Source organism: Myxocyprinus asiaticus, chromosome 5 (assembly GCF_019703515.2).
Source record: "Myxocyprinus asiaticus isolate MX2 ecotype Aquarium Trade chromosome 5, UBuf_Myxa_2, whole genome shotgun sequence".
In the NCBI taxonomy this organism is placed as follows: domain Eukaryota; kingdom Metazoa; phylum Chordata; class Actinopteri; order Cypriniformes; family Catostomidae; genus Myxocyprinus; species Myxocyprinus asiaticus.
The window spans coordinates 25,133,423-25,158,100 of NC_059348.1; the positions used below are offsets into that span (position 1 = coordinate 25,133,423).

Sequence of the window (24,678 nt, forward strand, 5' to 3'; positions counted from 1 at the left end):
CTCCTATGCAACATGTGGCAACCAAAGATTAGTTAAGAGTTAAGAATGACAGGTTGTGAGAAAATAAGATAATTCTGTCATGAAAAAAGAATAAGAAACACTATTTTCTGATTTGACAAGGGGCACAGAAACTAAATTATAGTTAAGACGAGCAATAAAGGACTCTCTGCAACTAAAAATACAAATTGTGTCATCATTTACTCACCCTTATGTTGTACCAAACCTGTATGACTTTCTTTCTTCAGTGGAGTAGAAAAGGAGATATTAGGCAGTATGGTAGTCACTTTTCACTTTAATAGCATTTTTTATTTTTTTTTAACTTTTTTTTACATACAATGAAATATATATATATATATATATATATATATATATATATATATATATATATATATATATATCATTGTATGTAAAAAGTATGTATATATATATATATATATATATATATATATATATATATATATATATATATATATATATATATATATATACTGTTGTTGAGTAATGGAATACATGTAACGGGATTACGTATTTAAAATACAAAATATAAGTAACTGTATTCCACTACAGTTACTGTTTAATAATTGGTAATTACAATACAGTTACATTCAAAAAGTGTTTTGATTACTGAAGAGATTATTTTGCATTTTATTGTCATTTGTTTCATTTAATATTTAGTCCTTTCAGATGGAAAACATTTATACATATAAATGATGCGATCCAAAGTGCATTTGAACACCGGTGAAACACTTTCTTATGATGTGTTACACTCATACGAGCAGACAGAGAAGTAAGTTTGAAGTAAGTTTGGAGCAGAAGAAATAGAAATAAACCTTGTGTAAATTGTCAGCTTTGTGCTAAGCTAAAATGCTATCTCTAGCGATTTTACATGCACGTTACCAAGCACGATCATATTTTTTAACAAGAAAATTAACGATTGGATCATAATTTCTTTTTTCTAGTAAGACCTTTGATATTAGGGCAAAAATCATATTCTTGATAATAATTTTTGTATCGTTTTCCTGTAAAAATATAAAAAATCTTTAAAACAAGATCAATTAGATTAATCTTGTTTTAGAAATGACACTGCATAAGATATTTAGGTTTTTCAGAGAATGTATTTTTAATGTGTATTTTGTCTTACTGTACTGGCAGAGTTTTTATAGTCAGAACAAGTAAAAAAATCTACCAGTGCTGAAGAAGTAATCCAAAGTATGTATTCTGTAATCTGTAGTGGAATACATTTCAAAGGTAACCATCCTTCCATAAATATATATATATGTATAAATATATATATGTGTATATATATATATATATATATATATATATATATGTATATATATATATACATATATACACACACACACACACACACACACACACACACACAGGGTTGGGAGGGTTATATAATAGATATTGCATAAGAAGCTCGTGCAAGCTTACTGGCATCTCATTGGTTCAGTGGAGGACTGTCAATCATGCCTGCAGCACCTGCGCGCGCCGTAACTATTAAAGTAGCGCGTGAAGGCTGCGGGAGTGAACTTACTGTAAACACTCCAGAATATCAGTTCCTCTTCAGCAACAAGGTAAGTGTTTTACTTTTCTTATTGATTATGCACAATGTAGTGTGAACGTCAATTAAATGCCCACATAACCTGCTGAAGCGTTAAGTTCTGTAGAGTTTTATCATTAAGTTGAATCACTCATCTTCAGAAGTCTCGTGGTGGGAATTCTCATCTGCAGCTCCACAAACCTGGCGTCCTGTAGACTGTGACATTTAGTTTAGCAAAAGTGAGTTTAAACTCTAATACATTATTTTAACCAATCAGATATTTACTATTTTACAGATGTATTTTTATTGTAAACGCAAGAATAACTGATAAGTCATTAAAATATTCTATCGCATATTTTTGAAAAATAATTTAATTGCAACCCAGGCCAAATTGTCTATATTGTTTAAACTATTGTACTAACACACACACACACAAAAATATCTATTTATCTTTAATTTATTGATGAGTTTTGGAATTTATTTGAGGTATTTAAATAGTTTTTAAAGTTGGAATTATTTGAATGTGATACATATAAAGCACAATTACAGCATGTTTGTCCAGTCAGGATATTGTTATGGGAGAAGACGCCACAAGAGATTTACATTTTAACACACTGGTGATCAGATTAGTGGAGATTAGAGAAAAACTTCCTCTCAGATAGAACTGACAGAGAAACTGACTATGTGTTTTAGCGGCCGTCAAAGAAAATCCAGATTTACTGTATTATACAGTGGCATGCAAATGTTTGGGCACCCCTGGCAAAAATGATTGTTGCTGTGAATAGTTAAGTGAGTAGAAGATTAATTGATATCCAAAAGGCATGAAGTTAAAGATGAAACAATCTTTTCAACATTTTAAGCAAGATTAGTGTATTATTTTTGTTTTGCTCAATTTTAGAGTGAAAAAAAGGAAAGGAGCACCATGCAAAAGTTTGGGCACCCCAAGAGATTTGAGCTCTCAGATAACTTTTACCAAGATCTCAGACCTTAATTAGCTTGTTAGGGCTATGGCTTATTCACAATCATCGTTTGGAAAGGCCAGGTGATGCAAATTTCAAAGCTTTACAAATACTCTGACTCCTCATACCTTGTCCCAACAATCAGCAGCCATGGGCTCCTCTAAGCAGCTGCCTAGCACTCTGAAAATTAAAATAACTGATGCCCACAAAGCAGGAGAAGGCTATAAGAAGATAGCAAAGTGTTTTCAGGTAGCCATTTCCTCAGTTCGTAATGTAATTAAGAAATGGTAGTTAACAGGAATGGTGGAGGTCAAGTTGAGGTCTGGAAGACCAAGAAAACTTTCAGAGAGAACTCCTCATAGGATTGCTAGAAAGGCAAATCAAAATCCCTGTTTGACTGCAACAGACCTTAAGGAAGATTTAGCAGACTCTGGAGTAGTGGTGCACTGTTCTACTGTGCAGCGACACCTGCACAAATATGACCTTCATGGAAGAGTCATTAGAAGAAAACCTTTCCTGTGTCCTCACCACAAATTTCAGTGTCAGAAGTTTGCAAATGAACATCTAAACAAGCCTGATGCATTTTGGAAAAAGTCCTGCAGACTGATGAAGTTAAAATATAACTTTTTTCCGCAATGAGCAAAGGTATGCTTGGAGAAAAAAGGGTGCAGAATTTCATGAAAAGAACACCTTTCCAACTGTTAAGCACGGGGGTGGATCGATCAGGCTTTGGGCTTGTGTTGATGCCAGTGGCACATGGGAACATTTCACTGGTAGAGGAAAGAATGGATTAAATTAAATACCAGCAAATTCTGGAAGCAAACATCACACCATCTGTAAAAAATCTGAAGATGAAAAGAGGATGGCTTCTACAACAGGATAATGATCCGAAACACACCTCAAAATCCACAATGGACGACCTCAAGAGGCGCAAGCTGAAGGTTTTGCCATGGCCCTCACAGTCCTCCGACCTAAACATCATCGAAAATCTGTGGATAGACCTCAAAAGAGCAGTGCATGCAAGACGGCCCAAGAATCTCACAGAACTAGAAGCCTTTTGCAAGGAAGAATGGGTGAAATTCCCCCAAACAAGAATTGAAAGACACTTAGCTGGCCACGAAAAGCATTTACAAGCTGTGATACTTGCCAAAGGGGGTGTTAATAAATACTGACCATGCAGGATGCCCAAATTTTGCTTCAGGTCCTTTTCCTTTTTTTTTTTTTTTCTTTTTTTTTGAAACTGTAAAAGATGGAAATAAAAAAAAGTAAAATATTAAAGAAATGTGTCATCTTTAACTTTATGCCTTTTGGAAATCAGGCCATCTTTTGCTCGCTTAGCTATTCAAAACAACACAAACTTTTGCATGCCACTGTATTCGTAAGACTGTATGTGCCTACAAGCTTACTCTGTTCAATTTGGATCTGAGCTATTACAATGTACCATTGGGTGGTCTTGCTATTATTAGCCCGTGCCTGAGTCAAGTGGAATTCTGGGGTTACCTAACTCATCTTCTGGTCTGTAGGGCTACATTAGCTTCACTAAAACAATACATTTGCAAAAATTGGAAATTGGAGTTATATGCAGACAGTTACAGTTTGAATTGGTCAAAACTTGTGGAACATTTGCAGTACACTGAAAAAAGTACAGCTTTATGCTTCATGTCAATATCTAAATTAACTTGTTTGATTTAAGCCAAAACTATTATTTAACATGTCTGAATCAGCTTGATTATATTAGGTTACACCAACAAAACACATTTGTCAAGTTGTCGAGTTATGTCAAGTACTATAGAAATACCTCCCATGACCCTTTAAAGGAATATTCCAGGTTCAGTACAAGTTAAGCTCAGTCGACAGCATTTGTTGCATAATGTTAATAACCACAAAAAATTATTTTCTTAAAAAAAAAAAAGCAAAAATCGAGGTTACAGTGAAGCACTTACAATGGAAGTGAATGGGGCCAATTTATGGAGGATTTAAAGGCGGAAATGTGAAGCTTATAATTTTATTAACGCACTTACATTAATTCTTCTGTTTAAACTCATGTATTATTTGAGCTGTTACGTTTTTTTAAATTGTCATTTTTACAGATGTTTAAGGGTTTTTTGACATTATATCATCATGGCAATGAAGTTGTAAAATTGGCAATAACTTTACACAGAAAAGGTGAGTAAGTGATTTTATCACACTTAAATCATGTTAACACGCATATTGCATATGTCTTGTGGCTATACTTTTGAAAAAGTTCTTTCCAAAAATTCACTTCTATTGTAAGTGCCTCACTGTCACCAGATTTTTGCTTTTATTAAGAAAATGAGAGGCAAGTCAAAATGAATTTTTGCGGTTATCAATATTATGCCTTAGGTTTAAGTTTCATGACGATATGAAAATAAAAGTTTTTTTATGGGTCTATACTGTTTGAGGCATGTTGTTTTACAGGGTGTTTATTCATAGTATTTTGAAAATATGTTTTCTCTTTTGATCCATAGACAGCTGCTTTTAAAATAGATGTTACGACTGTTACTGAAATGAACATTTCACTTTTGGTAGAACTGTGCAGATCGAGATCAGGACAGTGAACAGTGTTAAATCTGGAGCAGAAGAGCAGGGTTGGACTGAGTCAGCAGCATACTATCTATGTATGAAACATGGGCAGAGACAGGAAGTCTGGAGTCGGTGTCACATTTCCTGGAAGAAGAAAAAGCAGCCTGGGCACCCACAAGACTCAGGCCTTGCTGACACTAACATAAAAATGCTAAATTTTAAAGATTAAATGACTGTACTTGGATTTGTCAGAAAAAAAAATTATGAGAGAGTATTTTGAGATATGATTTAAATATGATGTTAAGTAGTAACTGTTGAGGTGTAATGTGTAATTTTTGCACTGCTAGTGTCATGGAATTGCAAAAATAACAGCTGTTTAAATAGTGTTCCCTAAAGGGGCGGTCACACTAGGCTTTGAGCATGCAATTTTTTTCGTACAGTGCAATGAACCTGGATATGATGTCTCATGGGAGGGCTTCTGGTGTAAATAAATAATACATCACAAATAACAAATAATATTATATTCAAAATATTAAAATATATTGTCTCACTTTCCTGCAACAATAAATATCACAGCTTTGAAATATGTATCCTTTGAATTGAGCCAAGTGGTCAGCGTGTGACGTTTTGGTCTCCTACTGGTCAAGCGTCCTTTTGTCATACGAATTCACGGTTCAGAGTTCACCAAGCTTGAAATTTGGTCGCAATGGAAGAAAGGTGCCATGTGTCGTTCCTGGCAGGCTACTCTCTGTTTAGGATTAGTGTAGGTTGGGGGGCGGGGCTAGGCTATCTTCTGCCTGCCAGGAACAAACCGTGGCCCCTATGTACAATGGGCATCTCTGGTATGCAGCTTAGAACAAAATTGGTTTGCATGAGCTTGCATTTCCGCTCTGCTGCATTTGGATGTGTTTGAATGGGAGTGAAAGGAGCGCAAAGTGTAGTGTGACCACCCCTTAACACTCCCTGTTATTCATTGGTCAACAAACAGATAGTCCTGCCGAAAACTCATTCCATTTAGCCAGAAGTTTACATGTCAGGCTGGTCTGGATACTCAAACAAACAGAGAAAATTTGAAAGCCCCACAGATTCACAGTGTTTACCCTTTTCGGGGAAATCAGTCTACAAATGTCTTATTTCTAATTGTCTCTGCATATAAAGTTGGGATAGGAGAAATTATTTTAACACTGAAAAAATGATATACATCACCTTTTTACTTTGTAATTCCAGACATTGTGATACTACTATTGCTTGCCCATGTGTTACATTGATTTGACAGTCTCATGAGGTCACAGCTGGCATTTTGTAACAGATCTTTGACTGGAAATTGGGTGAATGAAGGATGATGCCACTTCAAGGGGCAAGTTTTTGCCTCAGGCCTTACTTGGATGTCTATGAAAGCCGGCAGTGTCTTCAAGAGGCCCGCCACCCAGACACTGGCAACGAAATCCTGTCAGGCAGATTATTTATGATGCATCACAGTTTTACCATTGCTGCAATTCATGGGACTTCTGTGATCTTTAGAAAGCAAGCATTGTGATGATGAATGGACATTAACTCATTAGCTACTGTAAATATTAGTGTCACTGTACATAGTTTGACCTACATATCGGCCAACACATTTTTGAGAAGTCCTAAATAAAGACATTAAAGGGACTATTCACCCAGAAATGAAAATTCTGTCATGATTTACTCATTCTCCTGGCATCCCAGATGTGTATGACATTCTTTCTTCTGCAGAACACAAATTAAGATTTTTAGAAGAATATCTCACCTCTGTAGGTCCTTACGGGTGCCAAAATTTTGAAGCTCCAAAATCCAAATAAAGGGAGCATAAAAGTACTCCATATGACTCTAGTGGTTACATCCATGTATTCAGAGGTGTGGTTGAGAAACAAGTCAATATTTAAGTCATTTTTTATCATAAATTCTCCTCCTTGCCCAGTAGGGGGCGATATGCACGAAGAATGTGAATCACCAAAAACAGAAATATTGATCAGTTTCTCACACACCTATCAGAGATATTCTTCTAAAAATCTTTGTTTGTGTTCAGCAGATGAAAGAAAGTCATACACATCTTAGATGGCATGAGGGTGAGTGAATGATAAGAGAATTTTCATTTTTGGGTGAACTATACCTTATATAAGGACTTATATCTAACAGGGGTAAAAATTCAGCTGATTATTTCCTCACCAGTGTGGGAGGTAGAAGCTAGTTTTAATTGCAATGATTTTATAGTGTCATATTAAGGTAAATGTTTCTTTTTATTCTCTAGAGGCAGTATGGAGGAAGCAGAACTGTTAAAGGAGCGCCTTCAAGCCATTACGGTAATAATCTATCTATTACAAAACTCTCTTAAAAACTTAAAGGGATAATTCACCGAAAATGAAAAGGAATAGGCTATTTGCACTAAGTGTAAACACTGTAGCTATAGCCTAGATGCTAGTGATAGATAGTATTATTTAATTTGGGGTGCAAATTATATCTGCCACTATTTGCACTAAATGTAAATAGCAACAAAAATCATCTTCTTTGCAGTATGTGCAAATAGTGGCTGATATAATTTGCACTCCAAATTAAATACTTACATACTGTATAGGGGCATCACTGCAGTGTGTTTATTGTGTTTATTTAAAGTCCCACAGACATCCCACACATAACACCTACCCCTAAACCTAATTCTAACCTTCCCTTTCAAAAATTAACCATTGTTTTACTACAGTACCATAGTATCACCATGGTATTTTATAATAAAATCACAGTAACCACAAAATTAGACATAGTTACTATATTAACACCATATTACTGTAGTAACACCATGGTTAATTGCATTTAAACTATGGCTTCTGCCAAAAACCATAGTTGCTACAATATTGCTATTGTAAAACCATGGTTAATTTTACCCGCATGCATCTATCTTTCTCTCAACTCACCGACCATCCCTGTGACCTAATCACTGCAAGAAAATCAACCTTTATATGAATATATATTATTATAAGTAGTATTAAAGGAAAGATTAAGAGTGTTGACAGAAAACAGGATGGGAAAAGTGGTATAAAAGAAGGATTTGGACCCTGGTCGCTGCCACTAAAAAAACACATCCACACCACTGCAGCGACACTGGGGGTGCAGTTTGTCTTGGGAGTGCAAATAGTCACTCAAAAATGAAAATTATGTTGTTATTTACTCACCCTCATGTGATTTCAAAACCATTATACAGCCTTTCCTCAAAGGAGCACAAATGGAAGGCAGAATGTTATGCACTTGACAGCCTCTGTCATCATTCACTTTCAATGCATTTGCTTTCCATACAATGAAAGTGAATGGTGATACTATATTCACTATACCTTTCCTGTCTGGAAAAAAAACAACTTTTTAGGTGAGCAGATCAGTGAAAGATTTAGTTCTTTGTGAACTAAAAAACAAGGGGTGTTTCAAGTAAATTGTAACTGATCAAAAACTGTAAAGTCAAACATTGTACTATTTGTCCTATTTCTCCAACGAATAAGCGAAAAATCCAAGAGGAAATTGCCCAGAAACAGCTTGAGATTGACAGGGAGAAACTAAAGCTTCAACACGTCAAGGTACATTTATTATGATTGCAGTACAGTATGTCATACTTACTGTATCTAATGGACACTTTTAAACTTAAAAGGGTAAACTTCTAAAGAGGTACATGGGAGATCATTGCAAATATTATTTTTGTGTTCCCATTTGCACCAACAGCAAAAGATAAATAAAAAAATCATTATTATTTTTTACATGACTTACCAAAAGATATAAATAGAGAGAGAGATGGATTACTGCAGTCAGAAGAGTGAAAAATTATACAGTTAACTCTTGATTAACAGTTCTGAATTAATTCCAAGTTATATAACTCATAATGATATAATTGCACTTTAAATTATTTATAATTTGAAAATAAAAAGTTTGCTCAATTTTTGCTACTTCATTAAGGAAAAGCGTGATCACAGTATGTGAAAAGGGTCCATTTGCTGTTCATAAAGTACAAATATTTCCGAATGGTCTGGTTTTATCTGAAAGTCAGCAATATTGTTGAATAGTTTGTTTGATATGTAAGTGTCTGGCATATTAAGTATGTCTTTGTGTCTTATAAAGAAAAGGTCCATGAGAGATATGTGGCTCATGGATGGGATGAACAACAATAATGCACAGGAAACACAAAAAACTCTTGAAGATGCACAGCAAACCAAACTCCTCAAGAGCACCATACACCGGTAAGATGTCTTCTGTGAAGATTAATTATATCTAATTCATTACTGCATTTTTTTCATTTTAATGGCTTGATTAGTAAAGTATTATTTTTAAAGTTACTGACTGTTTGTCCAAATGCTTTTGTTAAATCTTGTTATTTAAGTTTTTTGGTATATAATGTCAGTTTGTTTATTGCAATTATCATGGCAAACAAAATAAGGCATATTGATTTTACAGTTTCAATCTGAAGTTTGTGTTAAGCATGCAATTTCTTTAAGCATTTAGATGCATATTTGCTGCACTTCAGGGGTTGGGTAACGTTACTTTTAAAGGTAACTCATTAGAATATTGTGTTATTCCTTAAAAAAGTAACTTAATTAATTAAAAAGTTAATTTTTATGGAAAGTAAAGCATTATGTTACTTTTGCGTTATTTTTGCATTACTTTTTTCTCACAGACACTTCCTCTTCTGCTATGCTATTCATTCCATACAAATAAGCCATGCATTGCATACAAGAGACATTACAGGTCATGCTAGCTACTGTACAACACTCATGTCAAAACAACATAGTTAACAAACAGATATTTAGAAAGTAGGTCTTCACATCATATTTATAATAAAGAATCAATAACATGAATATGCATGATTTGTTTTACCATCAACATGGTATATACCATGTATAACCACTGTCTACCTAAAGCAACAAAGTCCAACATTTGAACCTGCATCATATATGTCAACATATGCGGTGCCCATCGACAATGCCAGAGTCAACTTAAGATGTTTTTCAAAAGTCAGGATAAAATTCATTGGGGATGCCAGCCTAACATGTTCAAGGAATAAGTCTGATGAATAAATGAAAATGTTTCACTTAAGTCATCTCAGTGCACACTTGTTTTGAGTTGATCCACGGTGAGTAGACGCCACAACTTCAAAGGCGCATGTTAATACAACTTGAATGGAATCGTTTTTAATGCTACTAAAATGTCATAAAAACGGGTTGTTTCATGAATCAAACAACTTGTTTATTATAAAACAAAAATGTAGAATCTTTTTAGAAACTAAGACATTTTCTCTGGTACACAATTGATGTAGAACGTTGCTCGGAGCCACAGATCCAGAGTCTTTTCTCAGCCCATTCTCCCAGTTACAGGAGAGCTGTGACATGGAGCAGTTAGGCTGCATAAGTTAGTGAACTGTGATGAGGAGGAGGGCGGGGCCAGGCCGTAAGGACACACAGCCAGTCCTGAATCGGGCTAATTAGCCGGGAGGGGGATAAAGACGAGCCAGAGGCGCCAGTTCGAGAGAGAGAGACGCACCTGGCCGCGCTGCATGTGTGTCTGTTCGTTTATGTTTTATGTTGTTTTAAGTTAATTTATATCATAATATTTTACATTGACTGTTCAGCCGGCTCCTGCCTCCTCCTTTGCCCGTCCTTATACTGTTACAGTGGTGCCAAAACCCGGGAGGGAGGAGGGATGTGCTTTCGCAGAGTCCTTGCAGCTGCGTCTGCCAAAGGAGCAGCCGCTCGGCAGCCGGCAGCGACCCCTCCATCCCCAGGCAGAAGGCCGCCGAGAGCCAGAGGAACCACTGCCGTCCGCCAAAGAAGGGGAGGACCGGTTCCGTCCGCCAGGGGCCAGAGGACTCACTGCCGCCTGCCAGGGGAGGAGCGAGCTGTCTTCTGCCAGAGGGCGGAGGAGCGGTTTAAGACCAGGCGACAGCGTGTCCAGGAACCGGCGGGCAAGTTTTTCTCTCTCCTCACTTTTTCTCTCTGTCACTCCACCTCACTCTTTCCCTCTCCCCTTTCCCTCCCCTCGTCACTCCCAGGGCTCCAGAAAGGCGGGGAAGACCTGCCGGCAAGCACGGCCAGAAGGGCAATGCCCCCCTCCAGGAAGGGACGGAAGGGGAGTGCATCATGCCGGGGATTTCCCCGGCCTGAGTCAGGCGATGGAGGAGTGTGACGAGGAGGAGGGCCGGGCTGCATGTGTGTTTGAAAGAGAGAGAGACGCATGCGGCCGTGCTGCATGTGTGTCTGTTCATTTATGTTTTATGTTGTTTTAAGTTCATTTATATCATTAAATATTATGTTGACTGTTCCGCTGGTTCCCGCCTACTCCTTGCCCTTCCTTATACTGTTACATGAATTGAGCGAGTATTTCACCCTGTGTATCATGTTGTGGCCAGTGGAAGACTGGTCTTATAATCCCTCTGCCTAAACACGTTTACCAATTTTTTGATGCAGAGTGTATTAACACATGAATCAATCGCGTTTATTTCAACCGAATGTTGACCTCATATTACGCTAAAACACAAAATGTGCATGCGCGTTAGTTGATTGACAGGCGATGTCTGTATCTAAAAGGTGATTGGTTCTTTACCTGCAAGGCGGGACTTCCTTTCTACATCTATTGACTGTTGGGTGCTAGAGCTTCTTGGCTGGGCGTTCCAATTTCTCCCATTCATTTAAATAGAGGTGACTCGTCTCTGCTAAATAGTCTCTGGCCTCACACTATATAGAACTACAATGCCCATCATGCACTACATCTCATCCCCGCAGTTTGCACACTTTTACTCCTAATTTCTCGTAATACAGGGACAGTAGAGGTGTACAAAAGCAACAAGTTACTTTATTTAAAAAGTAACTCTGATATTTGGTCTAAAATAAAAAATATTGTGTTACTTGTTACTCGAAAAAAGTAATCTGATTACATAACACGTTACTTTTATCGTGTTACCCCCAACACTGGTAGGATGTTTATCAGCTAATATCATTCACGCTGTGGTGCTTTCATTAACCAATAAGAGGAAAGTACGAGGCAAGAAGGGTGCAATGCTTTGTAACTGCATAGCATTGTAGTAACAATGAAGTCAGAGAAGGCTTCTAAATAAAGCAATTCCCTTGTCCTTGAAAGGCTGCTCCATGATTGCTGACTGTTTCATTAATCACAAATGTTAAATACTTCAAACTGATGATATAATTCAAGTCTTCTTTGTAGGACAACGATCAGTCATATGAGAGTCAAATCTTTTCAAAGGCCTATTATCAAATATTTATTTATATTTCTTGATAACCTCATTGCGACTGTTGGCAATTAGGTGTAGATAGTCTGTTGGGAGTGGCAGGTCTATTGGCACTGTCTGAGGTTGTGTCATTCAAAAGCTTTGTCAGGGATGGCACTCTTGTGTGACTTGTGTGTGTGTGCCTAGGAAACTCTGGAGGAATTAGTGGATGCATTACATGCAACAAAAGATTTAGAGAGTCAGTATTTAAACTTTTTTTTTATTTGTATCTCATATTCTCTGTGTTCTCTAGGATAGAGAAAGAGATTGAAGCGTTGGAGAGAGAAGAAATGAATATATCAACAAATGAGGGCTTGATTCTAAAGAGGCTCAAAGCCATTGAAAAGTATCCAGAGGAAATTATAAAGGTACAGTGCTTTTGTTATTCCTAAGAAAGAATGTAATAAGAAACTGTTATTCTTTTATAAATGTGAATAAGTAAGTATTATAGATATTTTATTTTATTTTATATATATATATATATATATACAGTATACACTCACCGGCCACTTTATGAGGTACACCTGTACCTCTACTTATTTATGTGATTATCTAATCAGCCAATCATGTGGCAGCAGTGTAATCTCAGTAAAAATTTGATCTCAGTAATTTAGACCGTGGCATGATTGTTGGTGCCAGATGGGCTGATTTGAGTATTTCTGTAACTGCTGATCTCCTGGGATTTTCACACACAATGGTCTCTAGAGTGTATAGAGAATGGTGCGAAAAACAAAAAACAACCAATGAGCGGCAGTTCTGTGGACGTAAATGAGCAATACTGTAGTGAGCAGATCATGTCAAATCTTGAGGTGGTTGGGCTACAACAGCAGAAGACCACATTGGGTTCCACTACTGTCAGCCAAGAACAAGAAACTGAGGCTGCGGTGGGCTTACCATTTGTGCATCTCAGCAGAAATCCAGATTTGTCAGACCAGGCTATGTTTTTCCAATCGTCTACTGTCCAGTTTTGGTGAGCCTGTGCCCACTGCAGCCTCAGTTTCCTGTTCGAAGCTGACAGTAGTGATACCCAGAGGGGTCTTCTGCTGTTGTAGCCCATTCGCCTCAATGTTCAATGTGTTGTATGCTTTTCTGCATAGCACTGTTGTAACATGGTTATTTGGTTACTGTAACCTTCCTGTCAGCTTGGACCAGTCTGGCCATTCTCCTCTGACCTCTGTCATTAACAAGCCGTTTTCGCCCACAGAACTGCCGCTCGGTGTATGTTTTTCGCACCATTCTCTTTACACTCTAGAGACTGTTGCGCGTGAAAATCCTAGGAGATCAGCAGTTACAGAAATACTCAAACCAGCCCGTCTGGCACCTACAATCATGCCACGGTCTAAATCACTGAAATTTTTCCCCATTCTGATGGTTGATGTGAACATTAACTGAAGCTCCTGAACCATATATGCATGATTTTAAATATTACATTGCTGCCACGCTGTAACGCAGCAGGCGAGGATGGAGGATCTAAGTACAGCTTTTAATGGAAACAAAAGATGAACCAAGTAACTCAGAATAAAAATGAAAACAAAACACAGGGAACCCAGTACAGAACATGACAATACATGTGAAGATTGACAAAGGAAACAGAGAAAACAAGGGCTTAATACACAGGGGCAAAACAAGGGAACTAGGAAGACATGTGGAAACAATCAGGGGAAAACCAATCATAAAATGAAACTACAAAGGACTACAAACTAACAGGAAACAGGAACATTGGAACTAAACAAGAATTTCAACATAAGTCAATGCAAAAAACAGGTAATATGTGACAGAGCCCCCCCCCTTTTTAAGGAGCGGACTCCAGACACTCAAAAAAAAAATTTGTCCATGGGGTGTGGGGGAAACAGGTAGTTCAAGGGGGGGCAAAAGGGTTAAACAGGCAGTTCAAGGGAGCACAAGGGGCAAGGGGAGCAGAGGAACAAGGCAAAGTTAGGGAGGCTTGAGACCAAAGCGGAGCTGGAGGGATGGAGAGCCAGAGCGACACTGCAGGCTCGGAGGACCAAGCTGGAACCAGAGGTTCAGAGGGCTGAGGTGGAGCTGGGGGCTCGGAAGACCAAGGCAGAGCCGGTGGGAGTGAGGACCAAGGAGACCAGAGCAGATCAGGCGGATGGCCAGGAGACCAAGGAGACCAGAGCAGATCAGGCGGATGGCCAGGAGACCAAGGAGACCAGGGCAGATCAGGCGGATGGCCAGGAGACCAAGGAGACCAGAGCAGATCAGGCGGACAGCAAGGAAACCAAGGAGACCAGAGCAGATCAGGCGAGCGGCTAGGAGACCAGAGCAGATCAGGTGGACGGCCTGGAGACCAAATCAAATCAAATCAAAATCAAATCACTTTTATTGTCGCACAACCATATACACAAGTGCAATAGTGTGTGAAATTCTTGGGTGCAGTTCCGAGCAACATATTAGTCGTGACAGTGATGAGACTTACACCAATTTACAATAAACATCAGATTTACAACACAATTTAAAATCTAATATACACATAATTACACACAACACAATATACAAATAATAACATACAATGTACAGTATACAATACACACAATATAGAATACACATTATACAATAAAAAAGTATATATAGTATATATAGAATGTACAGTAGGTTGTATTGTACTGTATTAACATTAAGGCTGTCGGTTGATAGTAAGTTGCCAGTGTGTTGTTAAGAGAGAATATAATATAATAATAACATAATTTATGACAGTCCGGTGTGAGATATAAGAGTAAGAGTAATAAAGTGCAGTGCTGATGTATTTTGATCGTGGGAGATCAAGAGTTCAAAAGTCTGATTGCTTGGGGGAAGAAGCAATCATGAAGTCAGCTGGTGCGGGTCCTGATGCTGTGATACCGCCTGCCTGATGGTAGCAGTGAAAACAGCCCATGGCTCGGGTGGCTGGAGTCTCTGATTATCCTCCGAGCTTTTTTCACACACCGCCTGGTATATATGTCCTGGAGGGAGGGAAGCTCACCTCAGATGATGTGTCTGGCAGTTCGCACCACCCTTTGCAGTGCTTTGCGGTTGTGGGCGGTGCTATTGCCGTACCAGGCGGAGATGCAGCCAGTCAGGATGCTCTCTACAGTGCAGTGTAGAACCGTGTGAGGATGTGGCGGTTCATTCCAAACTTCCTCAGCCATCTCAGGAAGAAGAGGCGCTGATGAGCCTTCTTCACAACGGTGTGGATGGACCATGTTAGTTCCTCAGTGATGTGGACACCCAGGAACTTGAAGCTGCTGACTCTCTCCACTGGTGCTCCATTAATGGTGATTAATGGTTCTCTATCTCTTCTCCTGAAGTCCACCACAAGCTCCTTTGTCTTACTGATGTTGAGGGAGAGGTTGTGCTCCTGCCACCAGTGTGTCAGAGTGTGCACCTCCTCTCTGTAGGCTGTTTCATCATTGTCAGTGATCAGACCTACCACCGTCATATCATCAGCAAACTTAATGATGGCATTGGAGCTGTGTGTTCCCACACAGTCATGTGTGTACAGGGAATACAGGAGTGGGCTGAGAACACAGCCCTGCGGGGCTCCAGTGTTGAGGGTCAGTGATGAGGAGATGTTGCTACCCATTCTAACCACCTGGCATCTGCTTGACAGGAAGTCCAGGATCCAGCTGCACAGCGAGCTGTTTAAGCCCAGAGCCCGGAGTTTCTCATCAAGCTTGGAGGGCACTATGGTGTTGAATGCTGAGCTGTAGTGTACAAACAACATTCTCACATAAGTGTTCTTTTTTCCAGGTGGGAGAGAGCAGTGTGTATTGTAGATGCAATGGCATCATCAGTGGAGCGGTTGTTGCGGTAAGCAAACTGCAATGGGTCTAGTGAGGGAGGCAGCACAGAGCAGATGTAATCTCTGATTAGTCTCTCAAAGCATTTGCTGATGATGGGGGTCAGAGCAAAATGACGCCAGTCATTTAAGCAAGTTGTTTTTGATTGCTTTGGAACAGGCATAATGGTGGATGTTTTAAAGCATGTGGGGACTACAGACAAAGAGAGGGAAAGGTTGAAAATGTCCGTAAAAACACCAGCCAGTTGGTTCGCGCACGCTCTGATGACGCGGTCCGGAATGCCGTCTGGACCCGTGGCTTTGCGGATATTCACCCGTCGGAAGGATCAGCATGGGAACTGGCTCGTTGACCATGGCAGGCGTGGGCGCGGACAATTGAAGTAGGGTCTTCATGGACCTACGCACCGACATCATTGGCAGATCATACAAGGAGACCAGAGCAGATCAGGTGGACAGCCAGGAGACCAAGGAGATGACCTCAAGGTGGGGACTGGGTCAGGAGTCCTGGGAGGCAGCCGCAGGGCCGAGACAGGGTCAGGAGGCCTGGGAGGCGGCTGCAGGGAGCCGCTGTAGGAGGAATAGTCTCTGGGGGAGTGGGCGGAGCCGCTGGAGGAATAGTCTGGAGGAGCGGGCAGAGCCGCTGGAGGAATAGTCTCTGGGGGAGCGGGAAGAGCCAGGAGAGGCTCGAGGGGCGAAGCCATGGAAAGCGGAGCCGTGGGAGGCTCGAGGGGCGAAGCCATGGAAGGCGGAGCCGTGGCAGGCTCGAGACAAAGAGTCTTGGATGAATGGGAAATGACCTCCATGGTCTCGAACATGGGAAGAGACTCGGGAACGACCTCTGTGGTCGCGGGCATGGGAGGAGACTCGGGAATGACCTCTGTGGTCGCGGGCATGGGAGGAGACTCGGGAATGACCTCCGTGGTTGTGTACATGGGAAGGGACTTGGGAACCGAAACCTTTTTTCTCTTCCTCCTCCTCCTCTGGATGGCCAAAGTCGGCAACGCTGGCTCTGGGAGGGGCGAGGCTGGCAACGCTGGCTCTGGGACGGACGAGGCTGGCAACTCGTTGACCATGGCAGGCAACTCATTGACCGTGGCAGGTGTGGGTGCTGGCTCGTTGACCGTGGCAGGCGTGGGCGCTGGCTCTAGCTCGTTGACCGTGGCAGGCGTGGGTGCTGGCTCGTTGACCGTGGCAGGCGTGGGCGCTGGCTCGTTGACCGTGGCAGGCGTGGGCGTGGACAATTGAAGTAGGGTCTTCATGGACCTATGCACCGACAACAGTGGCAGATCATACAACTTGGAGACACGGGCCGTGGAAGGCTTCGACGCAGGTTTTGGCCCGGGGTTCCCGCCATAATCCACTGTATAAAGGGAACCGCAAAGTTCCAGAGCCTTCTCCACATATTCGCCGAACGTCCAGTGAGGATCAGCCGGAGGCATCAGTTCCCTTAGTGCACTATTCAGACCGGCCCGGTAGAAAACCACCAGAGAGCAGTCTGGACAGTGCACTACATTTGCCAGCTCTAAAAACTCACAGACGTGATCCTCAACTGGATGGTCCCCTTGTTGAAGGAGCAGAATTCTGACGGCCGCTAGATACATTTTTTGGGTCAGTCTTTCTGTAACGCAGCAAGCGAGGATGGAGGATTTAAGTCCAGCTTTTAATGGAAACAAAAGATGAACAAAGTAACTCAGAATAAAAATGAAAACAAAACACGGAACCTGGTACAGAACATGACAATACATGTGAAGACTGACAAAGGAAACAGGGAAAACAAGGGCATAAATACACAGGGACAAACAAGGGAACGAGGAACACCTGTGGAAACAATCAGGGGAAAACCAATCATAAAATGAAACTACAAAGGACTACAAACTAACAGGAAACAGGAACATGGGAACTAAACAAGAATTTCAACATAAAAGTCAATGTAAAAAACAGGGAATATGTGACACACACGATTAGCTGATTAGATAATCGCATGAATAAGTAGATGTACAGGTGTACCTAATACAGAGGCCAGTGAGTGTGTATATATATATATATATATATATATATATATATATATATATATATATATATATATATATATATATATATATATACTGTATATTATGTTACAGAATTGAAGACAAACTTTACTTTAGGACTTGATTATCTTTGTATGTTTACAGGCAGCAAATGCAGATTTCATATCAGGTAACAAAACAGCATCACCACAAAACAATCAAGCAAATTGACATTTTTTTGTGAAATTGTGAAATGCTGCATTATTTATGGGAAATATTCATTCAACAACTCCAAATATGCCTAAGCCCAACACACCTTTATTGAATCAGAGGAAGAAACAAGACCTGAAAACAGAAGCCAAAAATTACCAAGCCACACCTGGTAAATTGAAAGCAATCAGTTTCCATATTTTTCAGTAAGGGATGTGCAATTCTACCAATTTTCATAATCAACAAGTCTGTCTGTTGTTTGAACAATTAGTGGACTTGTCAGTGTTAAGGATAATAATGGATAATTAGGCTATGTTATGTTCACGTGACCCCGATCAAATGGGTACAGTATATGGACACTAAGCGCAGCACTTCAACATGGTAACTAACACATATTCAACAAATAAATAGGCTAAATATATAATACATATTGTTGCACAAAACTATCAAAGTAAGAAAAGTAAGAAATAGGCAAGGCTGTAATACAGAATGGCACATAACCGCTTGTGCGCATCCTGAATGCAGAATGACGTGCTTCAATGTAACCGCATTGCTTCCGGGCCATCCTCGCTGAACATTCAAAAGCGCATAACTGCAAGATAATATAGCGGGTACACTACTAGTTCACAACATCAAGTAGTTAAAACCTTTTTTACTGCAACTATTCGTTTAAACCAGGGGTTTAAAAATGCTGACTACCACCCCTGGAGTCGCGAGTTCGAATCCAGGGCATGCTGAGTGACTCCAGCCAGGTCTCCTAAGCAACCAAATTGGCCCGGTTGCTAGGGAGGGTAGAGTCACATGGGGTAACCTCCTCATGGTCACTATAATGTGGTTCTTGCTCTCGGTGGGGTGCGTGGTGGGTTGTGCGTGGATGCTTTGGAGAATAACGTGAAGCCTCCGCACCCGCTAAATCTCCGCGGTAATGCACTCAACAAGCCATGTGATAAGATGTGTGGATTGACTGTTTCAGATGCGGAGGCAACTGAGATTTATCCTCTGCCACCCGGATTGAGGTCACTATGCCACCACGAGGACTTAGAGCGCATTGGGAATTGGGCATTCCAATTTGGGGAGAAAAGGGGAGCCAGCCTTTTTCTCATTAAGGACCATTGGAGTATTTACGAAATTATCCACGTGCCATACAATTGCTTGCTATTTCTGATTGTGGGTTAACGCGAAATTATCGTACGCTTTCCGTTACATGCTCACGCACCAAGAAAATAACACTAAAATTTGTCTATTGTACAATATTTTGCGTTATTATTGTTTAAAATAATTTTTAATCATTATTTTCATTGTATTTATTTATTTTTTATTTTTTTATTTTTTTACATTTAATTGAATCAAGGCCATTCTTTTGCTTTTCAAATTATTTCTCAAATGGCCTTGCGGACCGGGTAAAATAGTCTCGCGGGCCTTAAACAGGCCTGACGTTCCCCACCCCTGATTATACAGTGTCAGACAGAATCAAAAGACTTTAATCTCTCCACAACACATCACAAATAAGGGAACATTACTCACAGCAGAGGATTTAATGTCCGACAGCGATTGTCTTGAAATGTATTGTTGAACCAATGCTTTGCTTTTAAACAGCACATTAAAAGACTAAAGTATTAAAGAGATTAAACTTCTTGCAGAGGGTTTTATCATGATAACTGACTTACACTGCTTAGAACAGAAAGCAATCATCACGCGAAAACGCTCTCCATGAAGTTGTATCTCTTATTTAATTTGAGAATCGCGTCTCCCATTAAAACCACCTCTACTAAAAATAAACATATTGGTAGTCGACCCCACTAATCAACTAGTCGGTTGTTGGGCAACTAGTCAATTAGTCGAACACCCTGGCACATCCCTAATTTCAATATTTGTAAAAGAGCAAAGTAAAGTCTCTTTTCTTAAATTGCAAATATTTATTTTGTCCCTCACAGCATTGTTTGCCATGGAGATTAATGTTCAGAAGGACTTGCGCACGGGTGAGAGCCAAGTCATCTCCACCTCTACCATTTCTCAACAAGAGCTTCAACAGAGAGGCATCAAAGTCTACGATGATGGCCGGAAGTCTGTCTACGACCTGCGCACAGTTAGGCACCAGCCTGGTGCTAATGGAGTGGATGAACTAAGTCCCGTAGAGGTCGAGGAGCTTCTACGACAGGCTTCTGAGAAAAAGAAGAGGTCCAGTCTGGTGCAGACAGACACATTATATCCCTACAGCCCTTCTCATGGCATACAATCAGCTCCCAGCAAGCCCCATAGAGACAATGGATACCAGGATCCCTACAGTGTAGACTTGTCTGCATGGCCTGAACTAGTGTACAGTGATTGCGCTCATTATCAAGAGGATGCGGGTCATAGACTTCCTCTCCTGCCCATACCCAATTACAATGACAGACAAGACGACTACTATCTCAACAGCAAAGGGAACAGCTACGGCCATGAGTTAATTAGAGGAGATTATGACAATCCAAGTGAGAAGCTCAGAGGAACTCTGCACATAGATTCTGACATCAACAACCACAGACCACTCTCACCCTACTCAGAGGACTCCAAACTCAGCGTCCTGAACACCATGCCATCGGACGAGCCCGTCACCATGATCTTCATGGGCTATCAGAATGCAGAGGAGGACAACCAAAGCACTGAGGGCTCTGTTCGGGCAGAATTGGTGATCATTGGAGATGGTGGGGATGACACCAGGAGAAGCTTCCACCCTCATCTGAACTCCAATGCCAACAATGCCGCACATTACCGGGCCATAGGCCAGGGGGCCAGATGGAAGGGCAAGGGAGATGGCATGGAGAACCCGTCAGCTACAGGTACACGAAAGATCAGAAAGATCAAAGGGAGGCACAAGCACTGCTGTGTACTAATGTAGCATGTGGCACATCGTTTGTTTCACTAACACTCTTCTATCAGCTCTTCAGTGATGCAGCTTCTCACCAGACTGGCTTGCATCACTCTGCATGCTGGACATTGCTGTCTTACACCACAGCTTTCAGTTCCTCTGTGTCTTAAACTGCTTATACTGTCCTTCCATATTTTCGTCTCATTCTGATTAATACTGTGTCATAGAAATACATCAGTGTTAGCAGTTCTCATTAGAAATAAAACAAGCTGGTCTGACAATATATGCCCAAAGTAAGCCTAAGGGGATGGAGGGGAGGTTGATTTCATATTTTAATTGATTTAACTTATCTAAATCAATCTCCCTCCCTCCATTTATCTAAATGGCTGAGAAAGACTAAAACACTGGAGGAAATGGGAAACAAACTACAGCAGTTAATAATGAAATTATAAATTATGTTATGTCTTTGACATTACATTTAAAACTGCTATTAATGGTCTGTGATACTTTATTTTGCACTGGGGGCCAAGCACTAGGAAGCCCAAATATGTGTCTGTATTCTGGAAATGAGCTCACAAATTATAATTCTAAGCGACTTTATGAAAAGTCCAAAATCGCTTATAGTGAACATGGCAACACTGAAAAACACTTTGCTTTACAGCTTTACCTCCCTCTAGTGGTGAAAGGGCAGAAATTCACAGCTCTTGCAAGAAAATGTATGCAGTCGTTCTCCTTTATATTATCACCTGCCAAAACATGATAATTTCTATGCATATTTTTTCACATTTTGCCTGTTTTTTTTCATATAATTCTTTTGCTACTTCTTTTGCAGTAATTAGCATGACAGCATGCCATCTGCTGTGACATAATGAACCGTAATCCTTGCTGTCATGTATTGAGCTTTTCTTTTCCTACTTTTCTGTCATGCACCTCTTTCTAATGTGACTTTGTGCTTTGACACACTCACTATTTATGTGAGTGTGTTTTGGCAGTAAAGTGGATGAGAGATGACCCTTTGTAATAAACCTGACTGAATGAGTCTTGATTTCTTTCCTGTATTCTCTATTGAAACAGGAAATATCGGAGTCGTCCTCATTTCATATCCTAAAATGCTTTAGTTGCGTCACAGCCTATGATTTGTTACTTAATTGATTTCAAGTGTTATTAAGGGAAGGAACAGTCTAATTCTAGAGTGAATTTGATTGGACAAAACCACCATATTGCAGGATGAGTCATCAGTTTTCACAGAAGAGAGAATGCATATATTTGCTAAATGTGAATTTTGTAAGCATTTAGGGGAAGACTAGATGGATGGATGGATGGATGGATGGGTAGATAGATAGTGTTCACTGCATTTTTACGACATCACCATCCCCAAAAAGTGTTGCATAAAAAGATAATGGCTGAATGACAACTTCTGAGACCACCTTAACTTAAAGTTATTAAGACACAACATGTTACTGCTAGAGTGAATATGAATGTTGTAGTTTAACAGTGTAATTTATCTAGAGAATAGGGAACACACTTTTACACATGACCCCCCTATTTTGATTCTGTCATCTCTGTCGCAGAATACGCAATTCAGCCCTATCAATCTCCCTCAGCCTTAGAAAACACACACACACACCAACACACTAGGAGAGAGAGACGTCCTGATAGTGGGTAGATAATTTGCCACGCATGTCTTCCAACATTAAGAGGCTTTTAAGAAGGCACAGTGGTGTGCTTGAAGCACTCTTATATCATCAATGTTGAGGATTATATAAAAGGGGATAGCTTGTTTCTGAGGACAAATGACTTTACCTTATGATTACCCTTTTTTTTAACCTGCTCAGGCATAAACAGATTATCAGTGAGGAGGTAGAGCAGTACAGAGATGTATCGGGCAAAAGGGTACTGGCCATCAGCATGTCTGTTGTATTGCTCATTAACTTCTGTTATTCAGAGAATAGAAGTGAGCAGCTAAATCGATTGCTTTTCTCTCATGCTCCCTACAGCATTACAGATACAGATGGAGAAATTGGGACAAACCGCATAGTGCCCAAAGCATGCAACATTCTGGGACAATCTCGCACCATCGTCCAAGCGGGCTGTGAAACGGAGAACTTAAATCAGCATGTTGGTCTTCTGAAAGTGAAATGAGGATGCACAAACACACACAAACACACTTGCACATGTAAATGTAAACGTAAATGTAGAATGAAAGATACGTGTTAGCAGTTTTATGGTGACTCAATTCAGTATTAGAAGAAATGAATTAACTATTTTTAATAAATAAGATATTCAATAAAAAGGTTTTGTCATGTGTAAATTTAGTGTAATCCAGATGCCCGTGAAATATACAGTAGTCGCTTTATATATTATTTGGACACTCTTGACACACTTAAAAATGTATGAATGTAATTTCATTAGATAACAAAATATCAAACCAAGTGGCATTTGTTACAATGAAAGTTAGCACATGCACTCTTTTCAAGCACATTTCACAAAAAGAGGTTTAAGTTTTAAATGATTAAAACATAAAATATAACATTAGAAATACTGTTCAAATTAACACTTTCTGGTTGTCAAACTTTCATACATCCACTAAAAATCAATTCATAGTAATTAAAAGTAATTGCAGAAATGGCTAAGAAAATAGAAGATCTTGCATCAGTTGTGTGCACATCATTCATTTGGCTTGATTTTTTCTCATCTAACATGCAGTTAATTCATAACTATGTATTCAAATACTTTTGAGGTCCTGTAACATTTCATGGTGCTGTCAGTTTCCTTTATACACATCATTTGAGGACAATTTCAATAGTGCTTGAAAAAAATTACACACACACACACACCTTCTGTTTATGTTATAAGACTCATGTTTTAAATGGCATTAAAAGCAGAGATTAATGAAGACAAAAAAGGAAGATATTAATGTGTCACAATCACAAATAGCCAAAGATACCAGCTGAAGTTTACTGTGGTCTTCTAGCAAGTCTAACCACATGACACTTGTGTGTATATGGCTTTGACAGCTGTTTTAGACACAGCTATTATCTATACTAATGGAGAATGTATCTGTCTTTCTTGTGTGTGTTGTGTTCTTTCCATGTCCTTTTTTTTTTATATCAGATTTCCATATCAGTGTCCTCTTTCACAGCCCTTATTCTCCATATATATGTATGCCTTTCTCTATTCTCTGTTTATTTAGGGAATAGTTGTTTCCTTTATTAAAACAATTAACAAAATGTCAGACAAAGAAATATTTGTTGTTTTTGGTCTCTCTACAGGTTTGGGAAAGTGATGGAAGAGCGATGTGGACAGTACATATCAAAATACTAAATCAGATTAAATCAAATCTATTAATACCCTGTGCCTCTGTATTTTCTGTGCACCAGTGACTTACAGCAACCTCTCTCAAAACAGACCTCTAGCGTGGGATTTTATGTGCATATGTATTTTTAGGTGTATTCCATATTTCCTATGTGCTTGTGTGAGTGAGAGA

The 24,678-nt window shown here is 39.7% G+C and overlaps 1 protein-coding gene across 5 annotated transcripts; it reads left to right on the top strand.

Moving 5' to 3' along the window:
• Positions 1-1,482: 1,482 nt before the first annotated feature.
• Positions 1,483-24,541, top strand: LOC127440393 (palmdelphin-like). Of its 5 annotated transcripts, XM_051696927.1 has the most exons (9): positions 1,547-1,583; positions 1,711-1,788; positions 5,059-6,501; positions 7,325-7,376; positions 9,169-9,287; positions 12,579-12,693; positions 18,299-18,323; positions 20,278-21,162; positions 23,189-24,541. In XM_051696927.1, the coding sequence occupies exons 3-9, from the start codon at positions 6,392-6,394 to the stop codon at positions 23,227-23,229; spliced, it is 1,347 nt and encodes a 448-aa protein (XP_051552887.1). In that variant the 5' UTR covers positions 1,547-1,583; positions 1,711-1,788; positions 5,059-6,391; the 3' UTR covers positions 23,230-24,541. The 5 variants fall into 5 exon arrangements, with proteins under 5 accessions (XP_051552889.1, XP_051552888.1, XP_051552886.1 ...); XM_051696928.1 differs by lacking the exon at positions 1,711-1,788 and having other exon boundaries at positions 1,486-1,583; positions 5,059-6,506; XM_051696926.1 differs by lacking the exon at positions 1,711-1,788 and having other exon boundaries at positions 1,486-1,583.
• The last annotated feature ends 137 nt before the right edge of the window (positions 24,542-24,678 follow it).

Excerpts from the sequence above, each read along its gene's own strand:
- LOC127440393 (XM_051696926.1), top strand. The coding sequence starts at position 6,392 with ATGATGCCACTTCAAGGGGCAAGTTTTTGCCTCAGGCCTTACTTGGAT. Across the intron at positions 6,502-7,324 it reads GACACTGGCAACGAAATCCT|AGGCAGTATGGAGGAAGCAG; the intron begins GTCAGGCAGATT and ends TTTATTCTCTAG. Across the intron at positions 12,694-18,298 it reads ATCCAGAGGAAATTATAAAG|GCAGCAAATGCAGATTTCAT; the intron begins GTACAGTGCTTT and ends GTATGTTTACAG.